The sequence below is a fragment of the Canis lupus genome, chromosome 32, assembly GCF_048164855.1.
Source record: "Canis lupus baileyi chromosome 32, mCanLup2.hap1, whole genome shotgun sequence".
In the NCBI taxonomy this organism is placed as follows: domain Eukaryota; kingdom Metazoa; phylum Chordata; class Mammalia; order Carnivora; family Canidae; genus Canis; species Canis lupus.
The window spans coordinates 18,912,590-18,939,972 of record NC_132869.1 but is presented as its reverse complement, the minus strand read 5'-3'; the positions used below and the strand labels follow the sequence as shown (position 1 = coordinate 18,939,972).

At 35.3% G+C, this 27,383-nt stretch overlaps 1 protein-coding gene across 4 annotated transcripts in view; it reads left to right on the top strand.

Moving 5' to 3' along the window:
* Positions 1-27,383, top strand: part of FAM227B (family with sequence similarity 227 member B) — a 189,094-nt gene that overhangs the window by 142,058 nt on the left and 19,653 nt on the right. For all 4 annotated transcript variants that reach the window (XM_072808452.1, XM_072808449.1, XM_072808450.1 and 1 more), the window contains 2 exons: positions 11,542-11,639; positions 15,765-15,926. In XM_072808452.1, coding sequence (XP_072664553.1) covers positions 11,542-11,639; positions 15,765-15,926 — 260 coding nt within the window. The remainder of the gene's footprint in view (positions 1-11,541; positions 11,640-15,764; positions 15,927-27,383) is intronic.

Here is a 27,383-nt window from a genome sequence, read left to right as displayed (position 1 = left end):
TTAGTGTCAGGAAATCACATTTGTGGGTTTTTCCCACTTAGTAGAGGTAGATTAATCTATCCCCTCATGCCTTTATTCATATAATTTAAAGAACATAATTTGAACATAAATTTAAAATCTTTTTTTAAAGCCCTCACTTTTACAAATGAGGAAGTAGAGACTCTAGTGAAAAGTGAGTTGCTGAAGATTACATAGGTAGTTTGTGGCAAAATAAGACTAGAATTTAGATTCCTAAATCCTAATCCTATGTTCTTCTGAAGGACAACCAATGTGCCCCAGTAGATAGGAGAATAACTATGCTGTCTGAGCCATTAGGCCATTTCAAGAAAAGCATGAATGAAAGATAAGGTGAAGCACACAGGTAGGTTCATCTTGCATATCATATGTTTCAATCCTTTTTTCTAAAACAATAGGCAATACACATATGTATATATTTAATTATATATATGCCCATCTTTTTCCTGTAAGGATTTAGGTAGCTTTACATAAGTGTGTTCAATATAACAACATAAAATAGCATGCTAAATAAGCTGATAAGAAAAAGAAGATTCAAGAAAAATGAGATAGAACAAGAAAGTTTGAGACAAGATTAGAATGCAAAATTCTACTGAGAGATCTTTTACTTCTGCTAGACTTGGCTCACAAATAAGGTTGGCTGTAAGCTTTCTATCTGCCAAGGAAAGGAAATGACAATGTTGCTTACATACTTGGGAAGTATCCATAAAATAAAAACAAACATTTGTGTACACGAAGTAAATCTATTCCTTATACTAAAACTAAATAGTACTATTTTCCTGTGAATCTCTATATCAATCAGGACAGGCTATATTATAATGTAGTAACAGTGTCAGCAAAATCTTAGTGGCTTATGCTGACAAAGATTTATTTTTCACTCATATTGTGTATCCATTGCATATAGGCTAGAGTCCCTATTAGTGTAGGAACTCAGACATCCAAGCCAAAGAAGAATTTATCTCCATTCACCATAATCAGTGAAGCAGGGAGAAGAGAACTCAACGAACTGTGCATTGGCTTTTAAATCTTTCTCCCCGCCCCCAAAACACACACACACACACACACACACACACACACACATCATTTTGACTCAGATTTCATTACTTCATGGCTGAGAACAAGCTGCATGTCCATGCTTATTACTCGAAAGAGGGAAGAGGTTACTATATGCCTTGGAAGGATAAAAAGGTGAATATTTATTCTGGACAGCCCAATTGATTACCACACTCTCTCTAGACAAGCTCTGTGTATAATGTAATGAACTATGTCAATGTAGTGAATATAGCCAGAGTTGAGTCTATAACATTCTAATGTGTTGACCAAGAATACAAAGACAATGCATAATCTGGTAAAAATGGATCTATAGATGGCCAAGAAAATTCAGTTCTTATATATAGTTCTTTGCAGTCTACCTTAATTGGAGAACGTCTCCATTCTCCAATGTAGAAATAAACAAAACTCAATCACATCTCAATATTTTCAATATTTTCTCTCAACAAAGCTTTTGTAAGTATGACGTAAAAGTGAGTATGAATTTATACTCCTTAAGAAATAAAATTTCTTCTGAGGCCATAAAAACTGATGACATCAATAGATACATCCTAAAGACCTCCTTGCAGGACATTATCCTATCTCCAGCCTATAAAAGATGTTGAGGAAGGAACGGTGAAGAATCCAAGAATTCCTTAAGAGGAAAGTATTGAAGTAATCCCCCTCCCCTCCAGCCCAGTGAGAAAGAGCTTAGGAAGTTAAAGAGACCAAGAAACAGAAATTGCTGCCTAGTCATTCAAACCCAAGTGTCTTCTATACTTGGGGGAGTATGAGAACTGATAGCGAAGACTATGGCTAGTCATTAGCACCTGAGATTACATGTGAGTCCAATAACATTTCAATTATCATTCTTTTTTTTCTTTCAATTAAAAAAAGGTGTATCAGTGGTGTTTGAATTACTTTGATTACTGATACAGTTGAACTTTTTTTCAAGATTACCTGACAGACTTTTTTCACATAGCATTATACCCTCTAGATCCATCCATGCTGTTGCAAGTGGTAAGATTTCATTCTTTTTCGTTGCTGAGTAATATTCCATTGTATATATTTACTACATCTTCTTTATCCATTCATCTATCAATGGTCCCTTGGATTGCTTCTATTTCTTTGCTATAATAAATAATGCTGCAATAAACATATGGTGTCTATATCTTATTGAATTAGCATTTTTGTTTTCTTTGGGTAAATAGCCAGTAATTCCATTACTGGGTTATATGGTAATTCTATTTTGTTTTGTTTTGTTGTTTTGCAAACAGTTTTTATTTTATTTTATTTTTTAAGTTTTTATTTAAATTCTAGTTAGTTAACATATGGGGTAATATTGGTTTCAGGAGTAGAATTTGGTGATTCATCACTTACATATAACATCCAGTGCTCATTACAAGTGCCTTCCTTAATACTACTTTTAATTTTTTGAAGAGTCTCCATAGTGTTTTCCATAATGCCCATACCAGGTTACATTCTTACCAACAGTGCATGAGGGTTTCTTTTTCTCTATATATTCTCACCAACACATGTTATTTCCTCCGTTTTTTATTTTAACCATTCTGACGGATTTGAAGTGATATCACATTGTGGTTTTGATTTGCATTTCCCTGCTGATCAGTGATGTTAAGCATTTTTTCATGTAACTGTTGGCCATTTGTATGTTTTCTTTGGAAAAATATCTTGCAAATATTTTCTGCCAATCCATAGGTTGCCTTTTAATTCTATTGATTGCTTCCTTTGCTGTGCAGATACAGTGTTTGATGTAGTGTTTGATGTAGTTCCACTTATTTATTTTTGCTTTTGTTGCTGAGTATTAATTGTCATATCCAAAAAAAATACTTGCAAGGGCCAATGTCAGGAAGCATTTTCCCTATGTTTTCCTCTAGGAATATTTTAGTTTCGGGTCTTATGTTTAAGTCTTTACTTCATTTTCAGCTGAATTTTGTGAGTGGTATAAGATGCAGTCTAACTGCTTTCATTTGCATGTGGATATCCAGTTTTTCTAACACCATTCATTGAGGAAAATATCTCTTCCCTACTGTATATTTTTGGCATGCTTGTCAAAAATTAGTTGATTATATATGTATGTACAATACATGATTGGTTTCATTTCTGGGCTCTCTATTCTATTAGTCCGTGTGTCTGTTTTTATGCTGGCACCATACTGTTTTGATTATCATAGCTTTGTAATCAGGAGGTGTGTACCTCCAACTTTGTTCATTTTTATTGAGATTGCTTTGACTATTAGGGACCTTTTGTGGCTCTATACAAATTTTAAGACTTTTTCTATTTCTGTGAAAAATGACACTGTAATTTTTATAGGAATCACAATGACTTTGTATATTGCTTGTTTAGTAGGGACACTTTGACAATATTTCTTTCAGTCCATAAACATGAAAATATCTTTCCATTTATTTGTCTTCCTTAATTAGTTTCATCATCATTTTATAGTTTTCAGTGTACAGATCTTTCACATTCTTGGTTAAATTTATTTCTAAGTATTTTATTCTTTTTGGTGCAATGGTAAGTAGTATTGTTTTCTTCATTTCCTTTTCAAGTAGATTATTGTTGGTGTGGAAAATGTAGCTGATTGTTTATGTTTATTCTGTCATCCACATCTTTACTGAATTTCTTTATTAGTTCTAACATGTTTTTCTCAATTGCATCTTTAGTTTTCTACATATAAAATCATGTCACTTCATACAAATGGCTAACAGACACATGAAAAAATGCTCAACATCACTCATCATCAGGGAACTACAAATCAAAACCACAACGAGCTATCACCTCACACTGGTCAGAATGGCTAAAATTAACAACTCAGGAAACAACAGATGTTGGCAAGGATGCAGAGAAATGGGAATCCTCTTACACTATTGGTGGGAATACATACTAGTACAGCCACTCTAGAAAACAGTATAGTTGTTCCTCAGAAAGCTAAAAATAGAACTACCCTCTGAACATCAGGAAAAGGAAGTAAAAATAAAGTAAGATGAAAACAAAGAAGGAGGCAAACCATAAGAGACTCCTAACTATAGGAAACAAATTGAGGATTGCTAGAGGGGAGGTGGAGGGGATGGGGTAATTGGGTGATGAAGCATTAGGATGAGCACTGGGTGTTGTATGCAACTGATGAATCACTAAATCTTACCTCTGAAACTAATAATGTACTATATGTTAAGTAAGTTGAATTTAAATAAAAAATAAAATAAAATAAAATTATGTCACTTGCAAACAGAAATAACTTTACTTCTTCCTTTACAATTTTGATGCCTTTTATTCCTTTTTCTCATCTGATTACTCTTGCTAGCACTTCTAGTACTATGTTGAATAGAAGTGGCGATGTTAGGCATCCTTGCCTTGTACTGAATATTAGAGAAAAAGTTCTCAGTGTTTCCTCATTGCTTAGGATGTTAGCTATGGGTTTTTCATAAACAGACTCGATTCTGTTGAAGACATTTTCTTCTATACCTAATTTTATTGAGAATTTTTATCATGAATGAATGTCGAACTTTGTCAGATGTTTTTTCCGCATCTATTGGGATGCTCGTGTGGTTTTCATCTTTCATTCTGCTGAAGTAGTATACCGCATTGATTGATTTGCATATGTTAAGCCAACCTTTTATCCCAGTGATATGTCCTACTTGATGGTAGTACATAATCTTTTTGTTGTGTTGTTGAATTTGATTTGCTAGAGTTTTATTGAGGAATTTTAATCTAGTTCATCAGAGATATGGACTTACAGTTTTCCTTATTTTTGGTGTCAGAGTGATATATTTTGGCTTTGGTGTCAGGGTGATACTGACCTCATAAAATAAGTTTGGAAGTATTAACCTGTGCTTCTATTTTTTGGAAGTTTTAAAAGGATTGGTATTAATTCATCATTGAATGTTTGGTAGATTTCACCATCATGCCATCTGATCCTGTGCTTTCTGCTTTTTTACTGGGAGATTCTTTTATTACCATGCCAGTCTCAATTGGTTGAGATCAATTGGTTATTGATCCATTCAGGCTATCTATTTATTCTTAATTTTGCTAGATTATGCACAAATATTTATAAATGTCATATCCTCTTGTTGGAATGACCACTTTATCATTACTTAATGACCTTTGTCTCTTTTTTACAGTCTGTGTCTTAAAGTCTATGTTGTCTGATATAAGTATAGCTACCCCAGCTTTCTTTTAGTTTTTATTTGCATGGAATATCTTTTTCTATCCCTTAATCTTCTGTCTCTGGGTGTCCTTACATGTGAAGTGAGTCTCTTGTGAGCAACATATAGATGAATCTTATTTGTCTGTTTATCCATTTGCCACTCTGTCTTGTCTTGTGATGAACTCCTTTAGCTTTTGCTTGTCTGGAAAACTATTTATCTCTCCTTCAACTCTAAAGGACAACTTTGCTGGATAGACTGTTCTTGTTTGGCAAGTTTTTTTCTTTTAGCACTCTAAATATATTGTGCCACTCTTTTCTGGCTTTCAAAGTTTCTGCTAAAAAAATCTAATAATCTTGAGAGTTCCCTTGTACATAACAAGTTACTTTTCCATTGCTCTTTATAAGATTCTTTCTTTGTCTTTAATTCTTGACAATTGAATTATAATGTGTCTTGGTGTTGGTCTCTTTGGGGCTATTTTATTTGGAACTCTCTGGGCTTCCTTGATCTAGATGCCTGTTTCCTTTCACAGGTTAGGGAAGTTTTTAGCCATTATTTCTTTAAATAAGTTTTCTGCCCTTTTCTCTCTCTTTTCTCCTTCTGGGACCCTTATAATGCAAATATTATATGATCTACTTGAGGTTGCCTTATAAGTCCTTGAAGCTATCTTTACTTTTTTGCTTCTTCCTCTTTTCTCCTCATCCTCCCACCACCAACCCCCAGCCTTCCTTCTTATTCTTCTTTCTCTTCTTCTGTGCTGTTCTTATTGGATGAATTTCACTCCCTGGATCCTTTCTTCCACATCATCTAGTCTTCTATTGAGCCCCTCTATTGTATTCAGTTCTGTCATTATATTCTGTATGTCTGTGATTTCTGTTTAGTACTTCCTTATATTTTCTATATCTATAAATTGAAATTCTCATTTTGTTCATGCATCGTTCTCCTGACCTCAGTGAGCAATTTATGACTTAATTTTAATTCTTTACCAAGTAAATCACTTACCTCTGTTTTGCTAAAGATTTTTTTCCTTGAGGTTTTAACTTATTCTTTCATTTGGAACATATTCCTCTGTTTAGTCATTTTCCTACATTCTCTGTGTTAGTTTCCATGCATTAGATAAAACAGCCACTTCTCCCAGTCTTTAAGGAGTGGCCTTTTTTAAAAAAAAAAAAAAAAAGATTTTATTTATTCATTCATGAGAGACACAGAGGGGGGGAGTGCAGAGACACAGGCAGAGGGAGGAGCAGGCACCATGCAGGGAGCCCGACATGGGATTTGATCCCGGTTCTCCAGGATCACGCCCTGGGCTGAAGTTGGCACTAAACCACTGAGCCACCCGGGCTGCCCATGGAGTGGCCTTTTGTAGGAGATGAACCTTATCATTCAATCCTGCCCTACCTCTTGGTTTCTCTCAAACCTTTGTGATTTGTTAAAGCAGCCTACTCTGTTTCTTTTTTTCTTTAAAGATTTTATTTATTTATTCATGAGATACAGAGAGACAGAGGCAGAGACATAGGCAAAGAGAAAAGCAGGCTCCTTGCAGGGATTCCCCAATGTGAGACTTGATCCCCGACCCCAGGATCATGCCCTGAGCCAAAGGCAGATGCTCAACCAGTGAGCCAAAGTAGTCACAGCCTACTTTGTTCTTAGTGGCTCCCAGTAATTGAGGGTGTCAAGAACTGTCAGTATCCCAAAGGGAAGGATCTCCATCAACACTTAGATTCAGGCTGAGTGGAAGCCAAACCCTAAGGCAGTGGCTTTGAAAATATACAAATATATGTCTTTTAGGAGAAGATTAAGAGATGGACATTTTTGTCTGTTCGCTCCACACTGAGCCCTGGGGCAATAGCTAATTAAGAGCTGTTTCTTTGTTTGCTACTGTCCTATAGAACCCATGAACACAAAAACCCTACTGGCTACCAGAACCAGGCTATTAAGGGATGAGTCCTCTGAGTAGTAATGCAAGAGTCTGTGCCCTAGGCTTCTCTTTTGTAGAACATTTTAAGATATGGGATGGTGGGAACATGGTTTCATCATACAACCCATAAATGATAAGTTCATATAATCACTAATCTGAATAATGTAAAGAATTTTTATGACACCAGGCAAGACTATCAAGGCTTAGTTATAAAATAAAGGTAATCTCAATTCCCTTTAATTTTATTATTTTCAACAATTATACTTTGTATTACTATGTGCACTGAAATTAGCCTTAATTTTTATCTTTTTAAAAGTTCTTATGTGGATCAATTTACATATGATATGGGAAAAAAATAGTTTCCCAGATAATGTATTCTAATTTTTGCTTCAGAACCCATTTAGTGGTTAGTTTTTTTTAAATGTTTTTAAAATGGGTCCAGTTTCCTTCCACAATACCATTAATCAAGTCAAGCTTAAAAGCTATTTTGTTTTACATTTGTAATGCTTGGCTTCACAGAAGCCAATATACTAGTTCCTCATTTCAAATACCTGTCACTTAGTTCTTTATACAAAAACCATAGAAATATTTAAAACCTGATCACTTGTGCTTTGCACCTATAACTTGTCTAAGCAATAATTTTGTCCTTAAAGACACAGATATAATTCATAGTAAGCAGGAATAGAGGGGCACCTGGGTGGCTCAGTCAGTGGAGAGTCCCACTCTTGGTGTTGGCTTGGGTTATGATCTCACAGTTGTGGGATTGGGCCCTGCATTGGGCTTTGTACTCTGGTGGAGCCTGATTCAGATTCTCTCTCTCTCTCTCCATTCCATTCTCTCTCTTTCTCTCTCTCTCAAATAAATAAATAAAATCTTTAAAAAAAAAAAAAGAATAGAAAAAAGTAAACTCCCAAGCCAAAATAAAGTAATAATATTGTATTTTCCTTGGGAAACAAACATAATGTGGATCACTATCTTATTACACATAAAATCTTCATGTTCTTCAAGGTATTAAATTTAGCTCAAAGTTCATGAAAATAAAGGATGCTAGTGATACCTCACATACATAGCACTTCATAGTTAATGAAGTACATATGCAGGCACTTAAACTCTCTACACTCTCTGTGAGATTATTCACAATTTTATGTTAACATTACTAGAAGAAGAAATTTAATTGTACTTTAGAGCATTGTGAAGAAAGCCTTAATGCTTTATTTTGCCAGTTTAAAACAAATTCCATATAGAGAGGTGGGAGGATGATTCTATATACAGCTAATAGACAGATGTAACCTGTTTGAGGTCTAATATGTAAACAAACCAATGACAGGGTCTGCAGATACTAAGATTGAAGGGACTTGGGAAAGTATGTATATAGAGATCTGAAAAAAATCTGGAAAGCATAAGAAAATATATGCAATAAGACAGTAAGTATTGCAGTAAGACAGTAAGAAAACATATGCAATAAGACAGTAAGTATTGCACCCATGGGTATGCAATACTTTCTTTGAAATAATTGTATCATGTTCCTATATTATTGAAACAAAATTGTGGCTGTTTTATTTCTTATTTGCTCAGTTCATATATATTTTGCATAATGACTACTTGTGTTTTCTCTTTCTTTTGTTTCCCTTTATACTTTAGTACTAGATAAAAGTCTCTTTCTAAAAGTAATTCTAATTTAGTTAGATGTATTGAAAATGGATCTCTGAGTAACACTTTTTTTGTTTCTATATTTTATTAAATAACTGTATTAGTATATATGGCCTATATGAAGTTTAACTTTGCCAAGATATATTAATTATTTTCATCTCAGAAAGACTATTAGTGAAAACTACAAAAGTGGATAGAGATAACCATACTTACTTACATAAGTGTCTCCTTTTAAACATCCCTAAAATAGGGACACCTGGGTGGTTCAGTCAGTTAAGTGTACAACTCTTGGTTCCTGCTCAGGTCATGATTTCATGGTTGTGAGATCAAGGCCTGTATCAAGGGAGTCTGCTTGGAGAGTCTCTCCCCCTGCCCCTCCCCCAACTCATGTGTGCTCACTCTCACTCTCCTTCTTTCAAATAAATAAGTAAATCTTTTTTTTAAAATCCCTAAAATTAAAAAATAAAATAAATAAAATCCCTAAGATAAATAGGGGATAATTATGGAAATGAATTTTTTCCAATGTAGGCAGAGTAAGAGTAGAATATTTTGTCATTAGTGAAATTTCTGAAGCCTAATAAGAACAGTTGAGACTTTTTAAGAGAAAGAACGACAGTGGGGGTGGGGGGTGCAGAGGGAGAGGGAGAGAGAGAATCTTAAGTAGGCTACATACCTAGCATGGAGTCCAACATGGGACTCAATCTCAGAACCCTGAGATCATGACCCGAGCTGAAATGAAGAGTTAGACACAACCAACTGACCACCCAGGTGCCCTGAGACATATTTTCTTATAGTTTTATCAAATATAATCATTTGGTTTTTCAGATGATCTTCTCAAGCCTTTAGAGATATGAGAACAGAGGATTTATGAAAACTGTAATCAGGGGAAAGTTAATATTCTCACCTAAAATAAATTATGTATGAGGAGACTATAGGGGAAAAAAGCTAATAAATATAGTCATTTTAAGATTACTTATTACTTTTATCATATCTGGATGGGTTTTTCTTTTTTGTAGGATTTTTCTTCAAATTTTTTCTTTGACACTTTTACTCCTAAAATGTCCTCACTTTGTGCTTTTTTATATCTCTTACTTTTTTGCTTTTTGCCATTATTTTCAGCTTGGGATTTTTAACTGATATTAATGTATATGACCTTCTAATTGTCTACTTTTGCAACCAGGGTTAAGTATTCTGAAAAGTAAGGTTTTTATTATAGGTACAATGGACATGACATAAAAGTCCTTATATTTATTAATATTATGTCTGTTCACAAAGACCAGAAATTAAGTGATATTGCCTAAATATGTATTTAAGAATGATTCAAAATTGAGCAAGTTTTATTTTTTAAATAGTCTTCCCAATGAATATTTTTGTTGTTTTTTATTTATCTTGACAATGTTTCCTTCTACAAATGAAGGCAAATTCAATATACTCTTAAACTAAAGGTAGCATACTGTGTATATTCAATCAAATGATATACACTGTTCTGCACCTTTCTTTCATCACTTAATGATATGACCTGTACTGTAGATATCTTCAAATCATTATGAGGATCTTCCTCATTTCTTCTTATGAATAGTATTCCATCACATGGGGTTGCCTTAGTTTATTTAACTGATACTTGACTACTATTAAATAGAGTTGTTTATAATTTTATAAATTATGCCATGATCAATAAACCTGTATTTGTGTTCTTTTATACTTATATAGGAGATTGTATAGGATATAGTCTCAGAAGAGGGATTGCTTGGTCAAAGAGAAAATAGGTCTGTATTTTTATAGATATTGCCAGATGCCCCTCCATAAGAGGTTGTTTGCTTTAGAGCACATCTTAAATGAAATAAATCATATGGTTTATTACCTTTCATGCCCATTCTAACTCCAACTTAATCTAATATTGGTTCTACTCAAAATTTTAAAATTTAGGTTCCTTCCTAACCAATTCTTTATTAGAGATAAATGCCTATTTGCCTCTAGCATTTCAGGCTGGTATCTAATATCTCTTAATGTCCAGAGTCAAAAATGAATCTGAGTGATTTTCCTCAACATTACAACCTGTAGATTGAATTAGTCTACCTGATACCTGATAATAATAATAAGTGCCACAATGTAGTACAAACCTCAGATTACCTGTTTGCTCTGCTCTGTGTTAAGATATCCTTAATAACTAGCTTGTTCTTTTAGGCTGATTGATACTCTGCTTAAGCTGTACAAGTCTCCTTTTCTTTAAGACATGGTTAAGAGTCCCTTGTTACTTTTCTATATATTCATGCTGGTTGCAGGGAAAATTTACGAAGTCTTTCCTTATTTCGGTTTGTTGTCAGTATATGGAAAAGGTGAACCCTAACGTGCAGAGACCCAAGCTTCCTATTGCATTAAACTAGAGGATCATGAATGGAGCTCTAGCCTCTGAAGCAAAAGACCTAGGCCTGTGTCTTAAATGATAGCTTAGAGTCCTACAATTTCCTGCAGTTAATTATGTCATCTGTAAATTATGGAAAATCTAGCTCACAGAATGGTTTGTGATGGTAATATGAGATAATATAAGTAAATGAGTTATATGAATTCTAAAGCCCTCTTAAGTAAAAATGAGATGGTATATTTATTTCCTCTAACAGAAGCAAGCTATCACAATAACCTAACCGTCTCTCTCTCATCCATTTTTGGTTCTTTACATGTTTAGTATACACTGCTAGAAGAAAAAAGTTATCATGCTTTTTTGTAAAGAAAAAAATAGAATTTAAGAAAATGTTTTATTTTCTCTTTTAGCGATAGACTTCAATATGACAAAAATTTTAAAGAACCCAAGAGCATATACAATGTCCACATTCAAGGAAGAATCCAGTATATCAAGACTAACAACAAAGGTTTGGAGCATAGTAGTTATTAAAAATATTCTTACTTCTTTAATTTGCTATATAATTAATTGAATAGCTTCATATAGGTAATTTTCATTATTATATAACTGATATATATTTTAGAAAAATTTAACAATCATAGGTGATTTATTGGAGAGGATAATCTTAATGTTAAAAAGTCTTACTGTTTTTTGAAAATATCCTTTATGTCTAAAGAAAAAAAAAATCCTATAGCATTCATCTCTTCTTACAGTTCTGGCACTGCTTGTCCTTGGGTTGATATACAAACATGGCTCTGATCTCAATAAGTTCTAGTCAAAGTTGCAGGGAAAATTTCACAAGAGTTTTTTTTTTTTTCACAAGGGTTTTCGCAATGGCTGACCTGTCTCTATCTTAAGCCATGATCCTGGGATAACTGGCCATATGTAGATACTATTATTGATAAGTCTGGGTTGCTTAGTTTTTCCATATTTCTGATGGTGCCCACCTAATATAAATCCTTATGGGTTTTTCCACCTTATATTGCTTTAGCCAAGATTTGATGAAGTTGCTGGCTTGAAATTCTGAATTTGATCTCTTGTTAGACAAATAGGTTAAATCTGTTGCAGTCTTTATTGCTAAAATTTTGTCTGAATTGTCTAGTCAAGTCTGACCATAAATTTTATATTATGCCAATAGAAAAGCTGCTTTCTGAAGTCAATACTCATATATTTCCTGTTCTTTAATAAACCAGATATATAAAATATTTTCCAACATTTACAATGCTGCCAAGGATGGTTTTGTAAGTACTTATAATAGAAATTGGTGACTTCTAGGAGTCAATTTGGGATCAATGATGAGGTCACACCATTGGGTATGTGGGGCACATACAATATTGCTGGATTTAGAAACCAGGAAATGTGATAGAAATTATATGTATGATCTTCAGCAATCGCTAAAAATGGCCCTTTGTACCTTGTTTACAAATTGAAGAAATAAGGGACTCCTGGGTGGCTCAGTGGTCAATCGTTTGCCTTCAGCTCAGGGCGTGATCCTGGGAGCCTGGGATCAAGTCACACATCAGGTTCCCAGCATGGAGCCTGCTTCTCCCTCTGCCTCTCTCTCTCTGCCCCTCTCTCTGTGTCTCTCATGAATAAATAAAATATTTTTTAAAAATTCAAGAAATATGGGTGGGTGGATTTATAACAGACTGAACAACCTTTCTCAGATGACACTGTTAAAAGATGGAAAGCAAATTGCAGATACGTCTTTGGTAATGTACCACATCACTGCATCATTGGCCCTGTCTTACATAGATTATTTTATCAACAACTTGAATAAAAATATGGTTGCCATTTTTATTAGATATGTAGATGCAGGATGCCTGGGTGGCTCAGCGGTTGAGCGTCTGCCTTCAGCTCAGGGTGTGATCCCAGGATCCAGAATCGAGTCCCATGTCAGACTCCCTGTGAGGAGCCTGCTTCTCTCTCTGCCTATGTCTCTGCCTCTCACTTTTCGTGTCTCTCATGAACAAATAAATAAATCTTAAAAAAAAAAGATGTAGATGCCATAAACCTTGGAAAAACTACAAATACCAAAATATTTAAAGGCACTTCCACTAGAAAAGATAAGACTCTGGTGACCATAATAACTGTTTTCAAATATGTTGAAAGCTAATGTAGGAAAGCTTTTTCTGTGTGGCTTAAAAAATGTTTTTACGAATACAAACTGAAAAGATTTTACATTTACCCATATATTAAAGCTATTGGGAGACAGTTTTTAGTTCAACATAAAGAATTTTCTAAGCATCAGGGTTGTCTAGATGCTGAATTGGGAGCCTGTGCCACATGAGCATTGGCAAAATGCATATTCAAACCTCAAAAATCAAAGTTTAGCTTTCTAGTCATTGTCAGCAATTATCCTTTAATAAATTAACAAAAAAACCTAAACACCAAAATCATCCCTTGGATTTTCTAGCTCATCTCTGTGACTCTTTCAAAGTTTATAGGATTACTTTGTTCTCAAATTTAGTACTAAGTTGACTCTTAACTCTGAAAGTCATGTTTGATGGAATCTTAGTTTTCTGATAATTTTCTGCCATTGTCTTTTGTAGGGTAGATGGAAGCAATGGAGCATCTGCTAATTGTTCTGGGTTGGAATATTTCTAGCAAGATTTCTTTGGGCAATTTCAAACCTTCTGCTTTAAAGTATCTAAGAAAATAGCTAAGGTTCCACAAAACACTTATAAGCATTTAATACCTAGCTCTGCTCTTGCACGTTGAACAACCCTTTAAAAATTAGGGGCCCTTATAGAGAAAGAAGCAGGTATTAACTGTGATTTTCCTAATTTAAAAATGGATAGCTGCAGCAAAATAATAGAAATGTCTATGTTTAGAATTTCGGTAAGATCAAGGTTCTTTCCTGCAGTATCTAAAGTAGAAACCAGGGGGAAAAAAACATCTTTCAAGATAGGCAATATTTCCTTTTAATCTAGACAATGCTTGGTCTGGTTTTGCATGCAATTTAAAGATTACTCAGCCATCAGAAACAATGAAATCTTACCATTTGCAACCACGTAGATGGAACTAGAGAGTAATTTGCTAAGTGAAATGTCAGTCAGAGAAAGACAAATATCATATGATTTCACTCATGTGGAATTTAAGAAACAAAACAGATGAACACAGGGGAAGGGAAGGAAAAATAAAATAGGAAAACAGAGAGAGGCAAATCATAAGAGACTCTAACTATAGGAAACAAACTGAGGGTTGCTGGAGGAGAGATGGGTGGGTAGATGGGGTAACTGGGTGATGAGCATTAAGGAGGGCACTTACTTGAAGTAATGAGCACTGGGTGTTATATGCAACTGATGAATAAATTCTACCTCTGAAACTAATAATACAGTATATATTAATTAAAGTTACTTTAAACAAAAATTTTTTTTAAAAAGATCAGGCTTTTCATGTGAATTTTCATGGGAGATTCAGATGATTTTCTATGATTTACATCATAGAAAATATATCTGATTTTGACATTGAGTTTTCACCATCAAAGAATTGCTTTTGATTATGATAGTCCCACTGTTCAAAATAATTATGGAGCATCTCTGAAGGAAAGCAATGAAAAAGTGACCATAAGCAAAAGAAACACAAGTAAACATTTATGTATCAGTAAAAGCAAATGAGAATAAAATTGTGTTTCCTCACAGGAAGTGGAAATAATAACTCTCTTATCTAGGCATTACGAAAATGGAGGAAAGACTTAATATATGAGTAATTGCTATACTGATCCTGTATCCCACAAGACGTCATTAATAAAATCTTGGAGCAATTATACTTATGATCACTTTCCTTGACAGAGAATTCATCTGTCGGCACTTTGATTACATTATCCACCTGCCTTCTAGCTTTCTTTGTTCTGATAAAAATTCAGCTTTTAATCTTATTGGGGTTCCCTTGTATGTTGTTTTTCTCTTGCTGCTTTTGAGATTTTTCTTTTTATTTTGGTCTATCAGCACTTTGAGTATGACAGATCTAGGTGAGTATTTTTCCTACTTGGAGTTAAGCTTCTGGTATATGTTTTCCACAAAACTTTGGAGGTTTTGGTTATGTTTTTCTTCACATTTTTTCCTGTCACTTTTTCTGGAACTATGTTCATTTTATTTCTTTTTTCTTTCTGCTCTTCAGACAGAATAATCTCTATTGACCTATCAAACTGATAAATAAAAAGGCTAGAAGGGTCTTACTGCACAAACGCATAGATTCATATTGTAGTAAATTTCTTTAATTAAGAAGATGCTTGGGGCATCTGGGTGGCCTAGTCAGTTAAGTGTCTAACTCTTGATTCCAGCTCAGCTTGTGATCTCAGGATCCAGAGATGGAGCCCTGCCTGGGGCTTCCCACTCAGCAGGGAGCCTGTCGGGATTCTCTCTCCCTTTCTCTCTGCCTCTCCCACTTGTGCTCTCTCTCTCTCTCTCTCTCTCAAATAAATAGCAATGTTTTATTAAAAAGGTCTTTTTCAGAGTTTCTTTTTATTCTATTCTTTTTAATATACCAGATAGTAACTTTTTTTATAGTTACAATTCAGTTATATTTATTTACAGTTCTTTAAAAACTTGTAAAATAATAATTGACTTGATTTTTTTTCTTCCCTTTACAGTCCCATTATATTAGCACTGGTCCAGAGTTTAACCGTGTACTCTTCAATTTTGGAGGTCAGAGTCCACTGATTTTATATTATCTTAAGATGCATGAGTTAGCTGGTATTTCCAAAGCCCCTAGACAAACCAAGATTAAACTTACTGAAATATTGCAAGAACCATATCCTTTTTTAAGCTTTGCTTTAATGTGATCTGTTTCTAAAACGTGCAAAACTTTTTGCTAAATGTCACAATCAAGAAAAAGGTTTAATGCATTTTTTAACCAATGTTTTTTACTTAGCATTTAATTATATTCAAGACTTTCATAGCGTGTTTGGCTAAAGTATTTTCTCTTTTAGGTCTAAGGCTGTGATGCAAGAAAAAATTTTAAAAACATAAAACCCAGAACCTGGTATATGTAGCTTTTTAGTAAAAGACTGTCTTTGCAACTTTACTGTTCAGGATTCAGTTTTAAGCATTTGTCAGACTGTGTATCATGGACTCCTAGACTTCTCTAGAGGAATGTTTCAAACATGTTTTAGAGTGTAATTTTGTTCCAATGAAAATTTGTCAGAAAGGTTAATATGTAAAATATAATATAAATGAACTTGGAGCTCTTTCATTGTAGCAGGGGTGAAGGACCCAGAGTTCTTACACTTATACTCCTCTACCCCCTTGGCATAACCCATGCTTGCCCAAGCCTCACCGGGGACTCAGATGAACCCCAAAGGGATCTAGTAGAGTAGTCTCCAAACTGAAGTGTATACAGCTCTGGGTAGAAAAAATATATATTATATTTGTATGTATATATATATATGTATATATATATATTCTTATTTAATCTTTAAAAATTAAAAAACTTAAGTTTTACTAATATTTAGTAAATTGATACCTCAGTCAGCTAATATTTCAGTCTACACTCTACTTTTTTAATTTAAATTCAGTTAATTAACATAAAATGTATTATTAGTTTCAGAGGTACAATTCAGTGATTCATCAGTCTTATAACACCCAGTGCTCATTACATCACCTGCTCTCCTTAATGCTCATCACCCAGTTACCCCATCCCCCCCACTTCCCCTCCAGTAACCCTCAGTTTGTTTTCTATGATTAAGAGTCTCTTAAGGTATGTCTTCTGAGAACACTTCCTCTCTTATATTACAGTCAAGATAACCTCCAGAGCCTCACTGACCATGTGTACATGGAATTACCTCAGATAGCTCTGGAACAAAAGGAGAAAGGCACTACAGGGCTAAATCAGTCTGCTCAGGGACTTGTAAATTAAGTTATGATCCAAAGATTATCATCAACTTTGGATAAGCCCAAAACAAAAATTTTAAATGTTTAGAAGTGAAATTTGAAAGGTGTATAAAACTATTCAGAATAAAATGCTTTTATCTTAAGTAATTTTAATTATAATTATAAAAATGTTAGTCTTTGTATTTACATTTCTGGTAGGCATGGATTTGTCCAATGGCTATGTAAGGATTTGTACCACTGAGATGAGTAGGATGAGTATGTGTAGGGGTAGGAAGAGAAGGAAATGTATATCTAAAGTGTGAAACTTGTTAGGAGAGCATCTCATTTCATAAAAATGTAAAATAAATGGGGCTTTCCCTTTGGAAAGTAAATGGGGCTTTCTGAGCTTGTAAAATGTAATAACTCCAACAAGAAAAAATATCCTTATACCTAATAATAAGCAAAATGATGATGATGCTTCATATTCATCAGCACGTGGCAATTTTTCAAAGTATTTGTTAAATCCCCCTATGTATTATCACAGAAATGACAGGAGTCCTGCAACAATGGGCATATCACACCCACTTTACATATAAGGAAACCAAAGCACAAAGAGAGTAAATGGTTTGCACAGGTGATTCATGCAACAGAGCCAGCATCATAATCTTCTACCATTTCCTGAGTCATGCCTGCTCTCCTGACATGGTGATCTAGGCTAGAATTCTGAGTGATTCTAATGGTTGGTGGCTAAGCCCAGTAATGTTTTCTCCAAAATAATGGTAGCTGCTAATGAAATTTCTATTCAGACTTCCCATAATTATATCTGATGACTATATGATCATTGAATTTATCTCTCTCTCACTCAAATTTTATTTTTAAGCTATTCAGAATAGACAACATTTTTAATAATTTTCTCTGTGCTTATTGGAGGCCTGTGGTTTTCCTGAAGTGTTAGAGTGGATAGATCTATGCAGAGTGAGGGAGTAGGAGGAAGTCGAGAAAGCAGAGAAGATAAATATAATTCATTATATTTGAGGTAGGCAGATTCTAAGATGGGCTCCAATGATCTCCTCCTTCTGGTTTCATAACTCAATTCCCTTCCATTGCGTGTAGGCTGAACCTATGACTTGCTTCTAACAAATAGAATGTGGCTAACATAATGCTATAATTACTTCTGAGATTCAGTTGCAAAAAAGACTGACATCAATCCTGCCTGAAATTTCTTGCTCACTCTCTCAGAGCCCTCAGGGGTGGGGAATCAGCTATCATGTTGTACAGAGAAGCCCACATGGTGGGGAAGTGAGGAAGACCTCCAGCCAACAGCCATAAGAAATTGAGTCTAACACTCCATGAGAAAATAAATCTTGGTAATCAATAGCTAACTCAACAACATTTGAGCAAAAATCTGATGTAGATTAATCTCTTCAATAAATGTAAATATTTATCAGATTGTAGTGTCAAGTTCACTTGTTTTTCTCACCCAGTAGAGGACAAAAGAATCGTTTGCCTCTATATTCCTGACGTGGGAAAAATTATCTAGCATATGATACATGTTCAATAAATGTCTGATGGGTGAAATTAGTATGATTTTATATAAAGATAAGGACAAATTTCATTTTATTTTTCAAAAAACTAGACATCATTAATATTAAGAAACCTGGAGGACAGGGATAGGGATAGAAATTTGGGAGTTTTTGGTCAAAGTTCATCTTTGTAAGTCAACACTATCAAAATTATTTTTTTAAAAATGTATTGAACAGTTACTGTGTACCAAGTGGTCTTTTAAGTACTTTAAGGTACTTAATTCATTTCATTCTCATGTCAACTTCTGAGACAGTTACTATTATTGTCTCTATTTTAAGATTAAGTAAACTGAGGCACAAGAAAAGTAAGTTGCTAAGTGATGGCATTTGGAGTCTATCCTTGGTAGTCTGGTTTCACAGCCAATACACTCTAACACTCTGATACTTAACTGTTTACCCAGGAGAACTGTGTAGCTCCAGAAGAAGATAAAAGTATATTCTAGTCTTCTTTTTTTTTTTTTTTTTTTTTTTTATATTCTAGTCTTCTAAGGATAATCACACCTATGTTTTGGGGCAAGGGTGGTAAAAGGCAGAGAAGTCAACAGAGGATAAAAAAGAAAGGATACCATGAAATGTCCCTCTTATTTGAGAATAGTTATTTGAAATTTCTACAATTGGTTCTGCATTAAATTACTTTAGAAGTTTTTCTCCAGACATGTAAGATTACATGACCATGCACATTCTATTTCAAAATCCTTTATTTAATGAGATATTTTTTGATACACTTTCTTAAGCTCAAATACAGAGTAATATCATATTTGATCATTATGTAATTTTTTTTTAATTTTTTATTTATTTATTTATGATAGTCACAGAGAGAGAGAGAGAGAGAGAGAGGCAGAGACACAGGCAGAGGGAGAAGCAGGCTCCATGCACCGGGAGCCCGATGTGGGATTCGATCCCGGGTCTCCAGGATCACGCCCTGGGCCAAAGGCAGGCGCCAAACCAATGCGCCACCCAGGGATCCCCATTATGTAATTTTTAAATCAAAGTCTTTTAGAACAGATACACTTAAAAATAAGTTTAACATTATAAGTAATATTTCTTCTGATGTGGAGTGACTTGCCAAAGTCATAAGAGGGAAAATTGCTTTGTTGTCCAATATTTTAGAATTTAGATATAAATAATGAGAACTAGAGATGTTTGTGGAAAGGAAGAGGAAGGGTACAAATGTAATTGTGCTTCACAGGGGTGCTCATGATTCTGACAGGATTTTTCAATGTACGTCCATAAAGAAAATAATAAACTTTCTTAGAAATTTTCAGTCTTTTTTTTACGGGCAGCCCCGGTGGCTCAGCGATTTAGCGCCCCCTTCAGTCGGGGTTGTGATCCTGGAGACCTGGGATCAAGTCCCCCGTCGGGCTCCCTGCTTGGAGCCTGCTTCTCCCTCTGCCGGTGTCTCTGCCTCTCTCTCTCTCTCTCTCTGTCTGTCTCTAATAAATAAATAAAATATTTTTTAAAAATCTTTTTTATGAATTATCTTTGAATATTTCTTAAACTTGATCACTTAGTATTACAGTTATGAGTAAAATGGCAAAAATTTTTACTTCAAGGACTCAGAGCTGAATATGCAATGTCTTTAAACTGTGTGGAATCATGAGAGTAGACCAACAAAAAAAAATACCTGAAAGCCTGATATTTTTTCCATGTGAAATACAAATTATTTTTTTTTACAAGATAAAGAAACCTCAGGAACACAATATTGGTGTAGTCTGTAGTTTGTGTGATGTAGTTTGTGTCTCATTCTATTAAAAAGGAAGGTCTATAGGCTCTACCTATGTGTGGGTCCTGTTAAAAAGAAAAGTCTATAGACAGAATCCATATTTCTAACATGAATTTAGAACGTTCACATTTTGTTGTAGTTTAGAAAAAAATCTGAACTCTGCAATATCATAAAGAGTGCATTGTGTTACTACAAAGTGGTCATGCTCTGATCACCACATATGCATATGTGTATATAGACTTATTAACATGTAAAAACTGTCCAGGGGTCGATTGTTAAAACTGTACAATTGAAAATAATGTGGGATACAGCAAGACTTAAACCAACATAAAAATAAAAGCTATACAAAGAAATCATCTGTTGTGAATTATCTATGATGTGGGAGAAGCAAGTAGTCAACAGTGAAAAAAAAAAAGAAAAGGAAGAAATCCTGAGACTCATGAAAGGTCACCAGCTCTGCATAACATTCGATTTTCACACAGTAAGAGTTCAGTGGGAAACTCTTTAGAGCCATGTGCAACTTCTTTTCACTTTTATTTATAAAAATATTTCCAATAACCTTTGTCATATGTGCATACATAGATTTTTTTCCCTCACTAATATGTGAATAACAACTTGTCAGTTGTTACTAAAATTACTATCAAATATATTTTTCATTTCAAGTCACTGACATTTCAAGTAATTAGCATATACTAAGGGTCTGTTAGTCACATTTTTAAAAGGATAAATTAGCTAAAAGACAAATGTTCAAAAAATCCAGAACCCTCCCACCTAGTTATTTTTCTTGTAAAGATACATAAAATACTTTTTTCCCTCAGTCCTTACAGAATTATCAGGGTGAAATGGTTAGGAAGGCCTACACGTCTAGAAAGTTTGTTCCATTATTTATGAAATTATACCCCCCAATTTTAACCCTCACTTTCCTTCGGCTTCAAAACTAGGGGTGTGGGTATGACAATATTATCTTTTAATGAGACCTTTCAGATAATAGAAACCATATGTTAGCTTCCTGGAATGGGAAGTTTTTTAAAAATAAATTTTTGTTGAGAACACCCAGCCCTGAAGCCCTGTGGCAAAACGCCCTCCACCAAAACGTGATGGAAGACTGATATTTCCTCTAGTTGTTTGCAAAGAGGAAATATGGGGAAAAGTTATAGTAGGGCTGGGGAAAGAAAGAGAACAAAGGTAGGAGATAAGGCAGTAGAGAGGAATCTAAAAACCCTTGGTTGCATTGAAGGAGTGTCTAAAATTTCATTTGAGCCCACATTTTAGCTTCTTCTCCATCTGTATCAAACAGATGGATTGGAATAGGTAAATTTCAAGTCTTTTTGAATTCTGAAATTTATGATTTTGTTGGAGAATTTTACTTTCCATGCTGTCAGTGCCTAACTAGTAAACAACTCAGTTTTTTCCTGAAATGGCAATATTTTCATTTTGTCAACTCATTGTAGAACCAAGTTCTTCAGGGTATAGACTTTCTCATTCTCAGCTTCAGCTTCCCTAAAAGGCCACCAGAATAACCAGTTGACCAAGTAAAGCTAAAAAAGTATGTCAATTTAAAAGAACTTCAGTAATGTCTCATAATGGGTAAATTCAGGGATGATATTTACCAGGTTTTAGGGCCTAAGTTGGATGATTTTCAGTTGGGCTATGCAAGGCAGAGAATGACCTGGGATTGGGCAGTGTTAATTGGATTGGTGGACCCAGTGAAGTGAGTTTTCATAAGCAAGGTACTAGAACAGGGTCAAGGCTTTTCTTTCAGAAGAAAGCATTTACTGGAGCAAGTAGCTAAGGTATTTTTATTCTTATTCTCAGCATTATTAAATATAGAGATTACAAAAACATATGTGTGTTCCCAAACTTTTTAACACAGGGACAGCTAAATAAGACATTCCTCAATCATATTTCTACCTCCTCTTAACAATAACAATTAGACTTCCAACTGCAGACAAGAGTGCCTTTGTGGGGAACTGTGGGAGCAGCACCATTCACCAAGAGAACTGGGGGACCTGAGTGTATCAGATAATAGGTATACAGACCTCAGTTCTGGCTATGGGCCCCATAGTGGCCTGTGAACCAACTCTGGCCCCTCATGGCTACAGTCTGGAACCCCTGGAAAACAATCACCTATGAACTAGAGGGCCTTTGTGGAAGTCCAGGAGAAATTCCAGCTCTAGTATAGAAGGGAAACACACACCCACACCCACACACACACACACACACATACACACACACATACACACACTCCCCTATATATATATGAGTGTGGACACACTGGAGAGGGTAAGAAAAGTTTGAGTTCACCCCTCCACCAAGGTGGCATAGCTTAGGGCCAAGAGAGATCCTCTTAGCTGTGATTTCTCATGTGAGAGAAAATGTGTATAAATGAGCACTCAGCTTTCCTAACTATGTGGGTTGTTGTCAGAAAGGCCCATTTCTCTCTTACCCCATTTGTCATTTATCACTGAATCATGAGCTGCATGACTTGGGGAGCAAGAGGAGACTAGAAGAGTGGCAGAGAAGACTCTCAAAGGGGATTAAAGGGATGTAGATTCTACTAACTGTGTCATAGACTTGTCAAGAAGCCTGCGCACAAATTGTTAGATACCTCACCCGCACATCTTCCCAACCAGCCCATGGGTAGACCACTTCCACCTGCCTAGTACTCATTTGCTTTACACACACACACACACACACACACACTCACACCCTGTGGTCAGCTCCCTGTGCATGCTCCAAATGGCAATGGTGAGAGCAAGCTTTGGCATGTGGCTGGTGAGCACACTCAGAAAACCTGTGCCAGCCCAAGTCTGTGGTTCAAGGAGAGACCACAAACTTGAGCTTTAGTCCACCTTTGGGAAAACAAAAGGAAGACTGCTAGCACTTGCCCTGGTATGCTACAGGATCAAGAGAAGGCACACAAGCTTAAGAATTCTGCCACAAAGGGGAGCAAGAAACATGGAGCAGATGTATCCATAGAAGGTCTGAGAAAGCCTCAGAATCCCTAGCAGGGCTGATGGAAGGAATTTTTTCCTGAAGGAAGTTAGCAAAGACTAGGGGAGGTGACTGCTTATTCAAATGTGCAGACAGCAACATAAAATTTCAAGGAAGGTGAAGAATCAAGGAAACATGACATCACCAGTAGTTCATAATAATCCTCCAGTAACCAATCCCAAAGACATGAAGATCTTAATTTCCCTGATAAAGAATTCAAAATACTATTTTAAGGAAACTCAAGAAAACACAGAAATATAATTCAATGAAATCAAGAAAACAATACATGAATAAATGCAAAGTCTAACAAATAAATAGGAATCATAAAGAATTTAACAGAAATTCTGGAGCTGAAGAATATAATGATGAAATGAGGAATGCAATACAGGTCATAACAAAATGCAAAGAAAGAATCTGTGATGTAGAAGACAGGAATTTAAAAATTATTCCAGTCAGAGAAGAACAAAGAAAAAAGAAGGAAGGACTGTGAAGAAAGCCTACTTGTTCTGTATGATACCATCAAAAGAAATAATCTGAGAATTAATGGAGTTCCAAAAGAAAAATGGGAGAAGGAAGAAAGGAACTTAATGGCTCTCTTAATGACTAAGAACTTCCCAACTCTGAGGAGAGATTTGGAATATCCAAGTTCATGAAGCTCATGGAACAAATTCAACCTAAAGAGATTTTCTCCAAGACACATCATTTTAAAACTGTCAAAAATCGGAAACAAAAAGAATCTTAAAAGCAGCAAGAGCAAGTAATCTAGTAACTTACAAGGGAATCTCCATAAGGCTGTCAGTGGATTTCTCAGCAGAAATTTTATAGGCCAGGAGAAATTGGGGTGATATATCCAAGGTACTAAAAGAAAGAAAAAGCCAGCCAAGAATACTCTATTCAGCAAAGTTGTCCTTCAGAAATGAGAGACAGACTCTCCCAGACAAACAAATCTGAGGGAGTTCATCACTACTAGTCTGGCCTTAAGGAGTTCTTCAAGCTGAAATAAAAGAATGCTAATTAGTAACATGAAACCATATGAAAATATACAACACATTGGGTGTATATTGTTCTGTATACTGTGTTTTAATAGCATAAAAATAGACATATAGACCAATGGAATGGAATAGAGAGCCCAGAACTAAACCCTCACATATACAGTCAACTAATATTTGACAAGAGGATCAAATGGGGGAAAGGATAGTCTCTTCAGTAAATAGTGTTGGGAAAAGTGGAAAATCAAATGCAAAAGAATGAAATTGGATGCCTATTTTACACCACTCACAAAAATTAGCTCAAAATAAGTTAAAGACTTAAACATAAGACATGAACTTGTAAAACACTTGGAAGAAAACAGGGAAAATGCTCCTTGATGCTGGTCTTGGTAACAATTTTTTGGATCTGACACTAAAAGCACAAGCAAAAAAAGCAAAAAATTCATAGGTGGGACTACATCAAACTGAAAACCGCACACCAAAAGAAACTATCAACAAAATGAAAAGGCAACCTACAGAATGGGAGAAAATATTTGCAAATCATATATATGGTAAGGGGTTAATATAAAAAATATAAAAGAAACTCAGACAACCCAATAGTAAATAAATCCAATTAAAAATATGTATAGGAACTAAATAGTTTTCCAAAGACATACAGATGGCCAACAAGTACATGTAAAGGTGCTCAACATCACTGATCACTAGGAAAATGCAAATCAAATCCACAGTGAGATATCAGCTCACGCCTGTTAGAATAGCTATTATCAACACGACAAAATTTGACAATAAGTGTTGGCTAGGATGTGGAGAAAAGGGAACCCTCATGCCCTCATGCACTGTTGATGAAATATAAATTGATGCGACCACTATGAAAAACAATATGGAAGTTCCTTAAAAAGTTAAATATAGACAAATACCATAGGATGTCACTCATATGTGGAGTCTAAAAACCAACAGAATGAGCAAAGGGAAAGAGAGAGAGAGAGAGAGAGAGAGGCAAACCAAGAAACAGACTCAACTAGTGAGAACAAACTGATAGTTACTAGAAGGTTATCAGAGGGGATGTGGGTAGGGGAATGGGTGAAATAAGTGATGGGGATTAAGGAATGTGCTTTGATGAGCACTGGGTATTGTATAAAAATGTTGAACCACTATATTGTACAGCTGAAAGTAATATTACACTGTATGTTAACTAACTAGAATTTATATTAAAAAAACATTTTTTAAGTTAAATATAGAACTACCATATGACCCAATAACTCTACTTTTAGGTTTATAAGGAAAAGAAACAAAAACAGGATCTCAAAGAGATATCTGCAATCACGTTTTTTAAGATTTTATTTATTTATTCATGACAGACATACACAGAGAGAGGGGCACAGAGACACAGGCAGAGAGAGAAGCAGGCTCCACAGAGAACCTGACTTGGGACTCGATCCCAGGTCTCCAGGATCACGCCCCGGGCTGCAGGCGGCGCTAAACCGCTGTGCCACAAAGGCTTCCCGGCAACCACGTTTTCATTGCATCCTTATTCACAATAGCCAAGAGAGGGAAACGATATAGGTGTCTGTCAGTGGATGAATGGATGAAGAAGATGGGTATATAGACAGTGGAATATTATTCAGCCACAAGAAAGAAGGATATCTTACCATTTGCAACAACATAGATGGACCTTAGGGACATCATGCTAAGTAAAAGAAATCAAATAAAAACAAGTAGTGTATAATATTAGTTATATATGGAATCTAAAAAACCCAAACTCATAGAAACAGAAAGCAGAATAGTTGCCAGGGGCTGGGGGCTGGGGGAAATAGGGAGATGCTGGTCAAAAGATACAAACTTCCAGTTACCAGTTCGGAGATCTAATGTATAGAATGGTGATTATAGTTAACATACTGTATTATGTACTTGAAAGTTGCTAAGAGAATAAATCTTAAATGTTTTTACCACAAAAAAAGAAATGGTAATTATATGAGGTTATGGAGTTCTTAACTCGTGGTACTATGGCAATTATTTCACAGCATAGGAGTGTATTAAATCAATATATCCATATTGATATAAACTTTAAACTTACACAATGTTACATGTTAACTATATCTCAGTAAAGCTGGAAAAAAATTCTGGGACAGGAAAATATATATGGTGGATGCTCTGAAAACCCAGATTTGCTTCCAGAAAAAGCAAAAGCAACTTATTTTTTGGCTGCTGGGGGATTACTATGGCAGAAAGCCCTCCGTCGCTAATACCTTACAAGGATTGTGTCATTTAATGATAGTGGCCTCACTCAATGTCATGCCCTAAGGCAGGTTATATTTTTCAAAACTGGCCACAACAGTATCTTCCTTCCTACATGTTCTTGTTAGAATGTGATCTTGCCACTTATACTATCAAGAGGTAGGACCTATGTCCACTCCCCTTGAATTTGGGCAGACGTTTATATCTTCCTCAACCAATGGAGTGTGACTTCTGAAGCCAGGTCATAGATGGCTTTACAACCTCCGCTCTAATGCTTCTGCTGTTGCTGTTGGAATGCTCCTAGAAACAACTGCTCTTTGAGGAAGATATCAGACCACATGGAGAGGCCATGCTCCAACTAGCAGCCAGAGCTGAGGTTGAGCCACAGCCATCATCAAACACCAGACATGTGAGGAAGCCTTTGAGATGCCTCCAGCTCCAGCCACTACCTGACTGCAACTACATGAAAGACCCAGTCAACACCCAAAACTATGGAAATAATAACAAATGGCAGTTGTTGTTTTATGCCACTGAGTGTAGAGTTATTAATGCAGCAATAGATAACTGTACCATGCCCCCTTTCAAAGGCAGCCCACGTCCATTGACTAATGTATCACATTATCCCAACAATACTGAAGGGTCATCCCAGCTTTGGAACTCCCCATAGGTCAGCTTAGACTTCCAGTGGGACTATTATCACAGTTCAAGTTCTCTCTCTGCTTAATTTTACTTCCTTCCCTTATAACTCAGAAATGTTAATCCCAAGAGCACTCCCTAATAAACCTGCACACTGATCTCCATTTCTTAGCCTGCTTTCAAAAACCCACCTAGGAGAGTATGTTTGTTCCCAGTATTACTTAACACAGGGAGAACAAT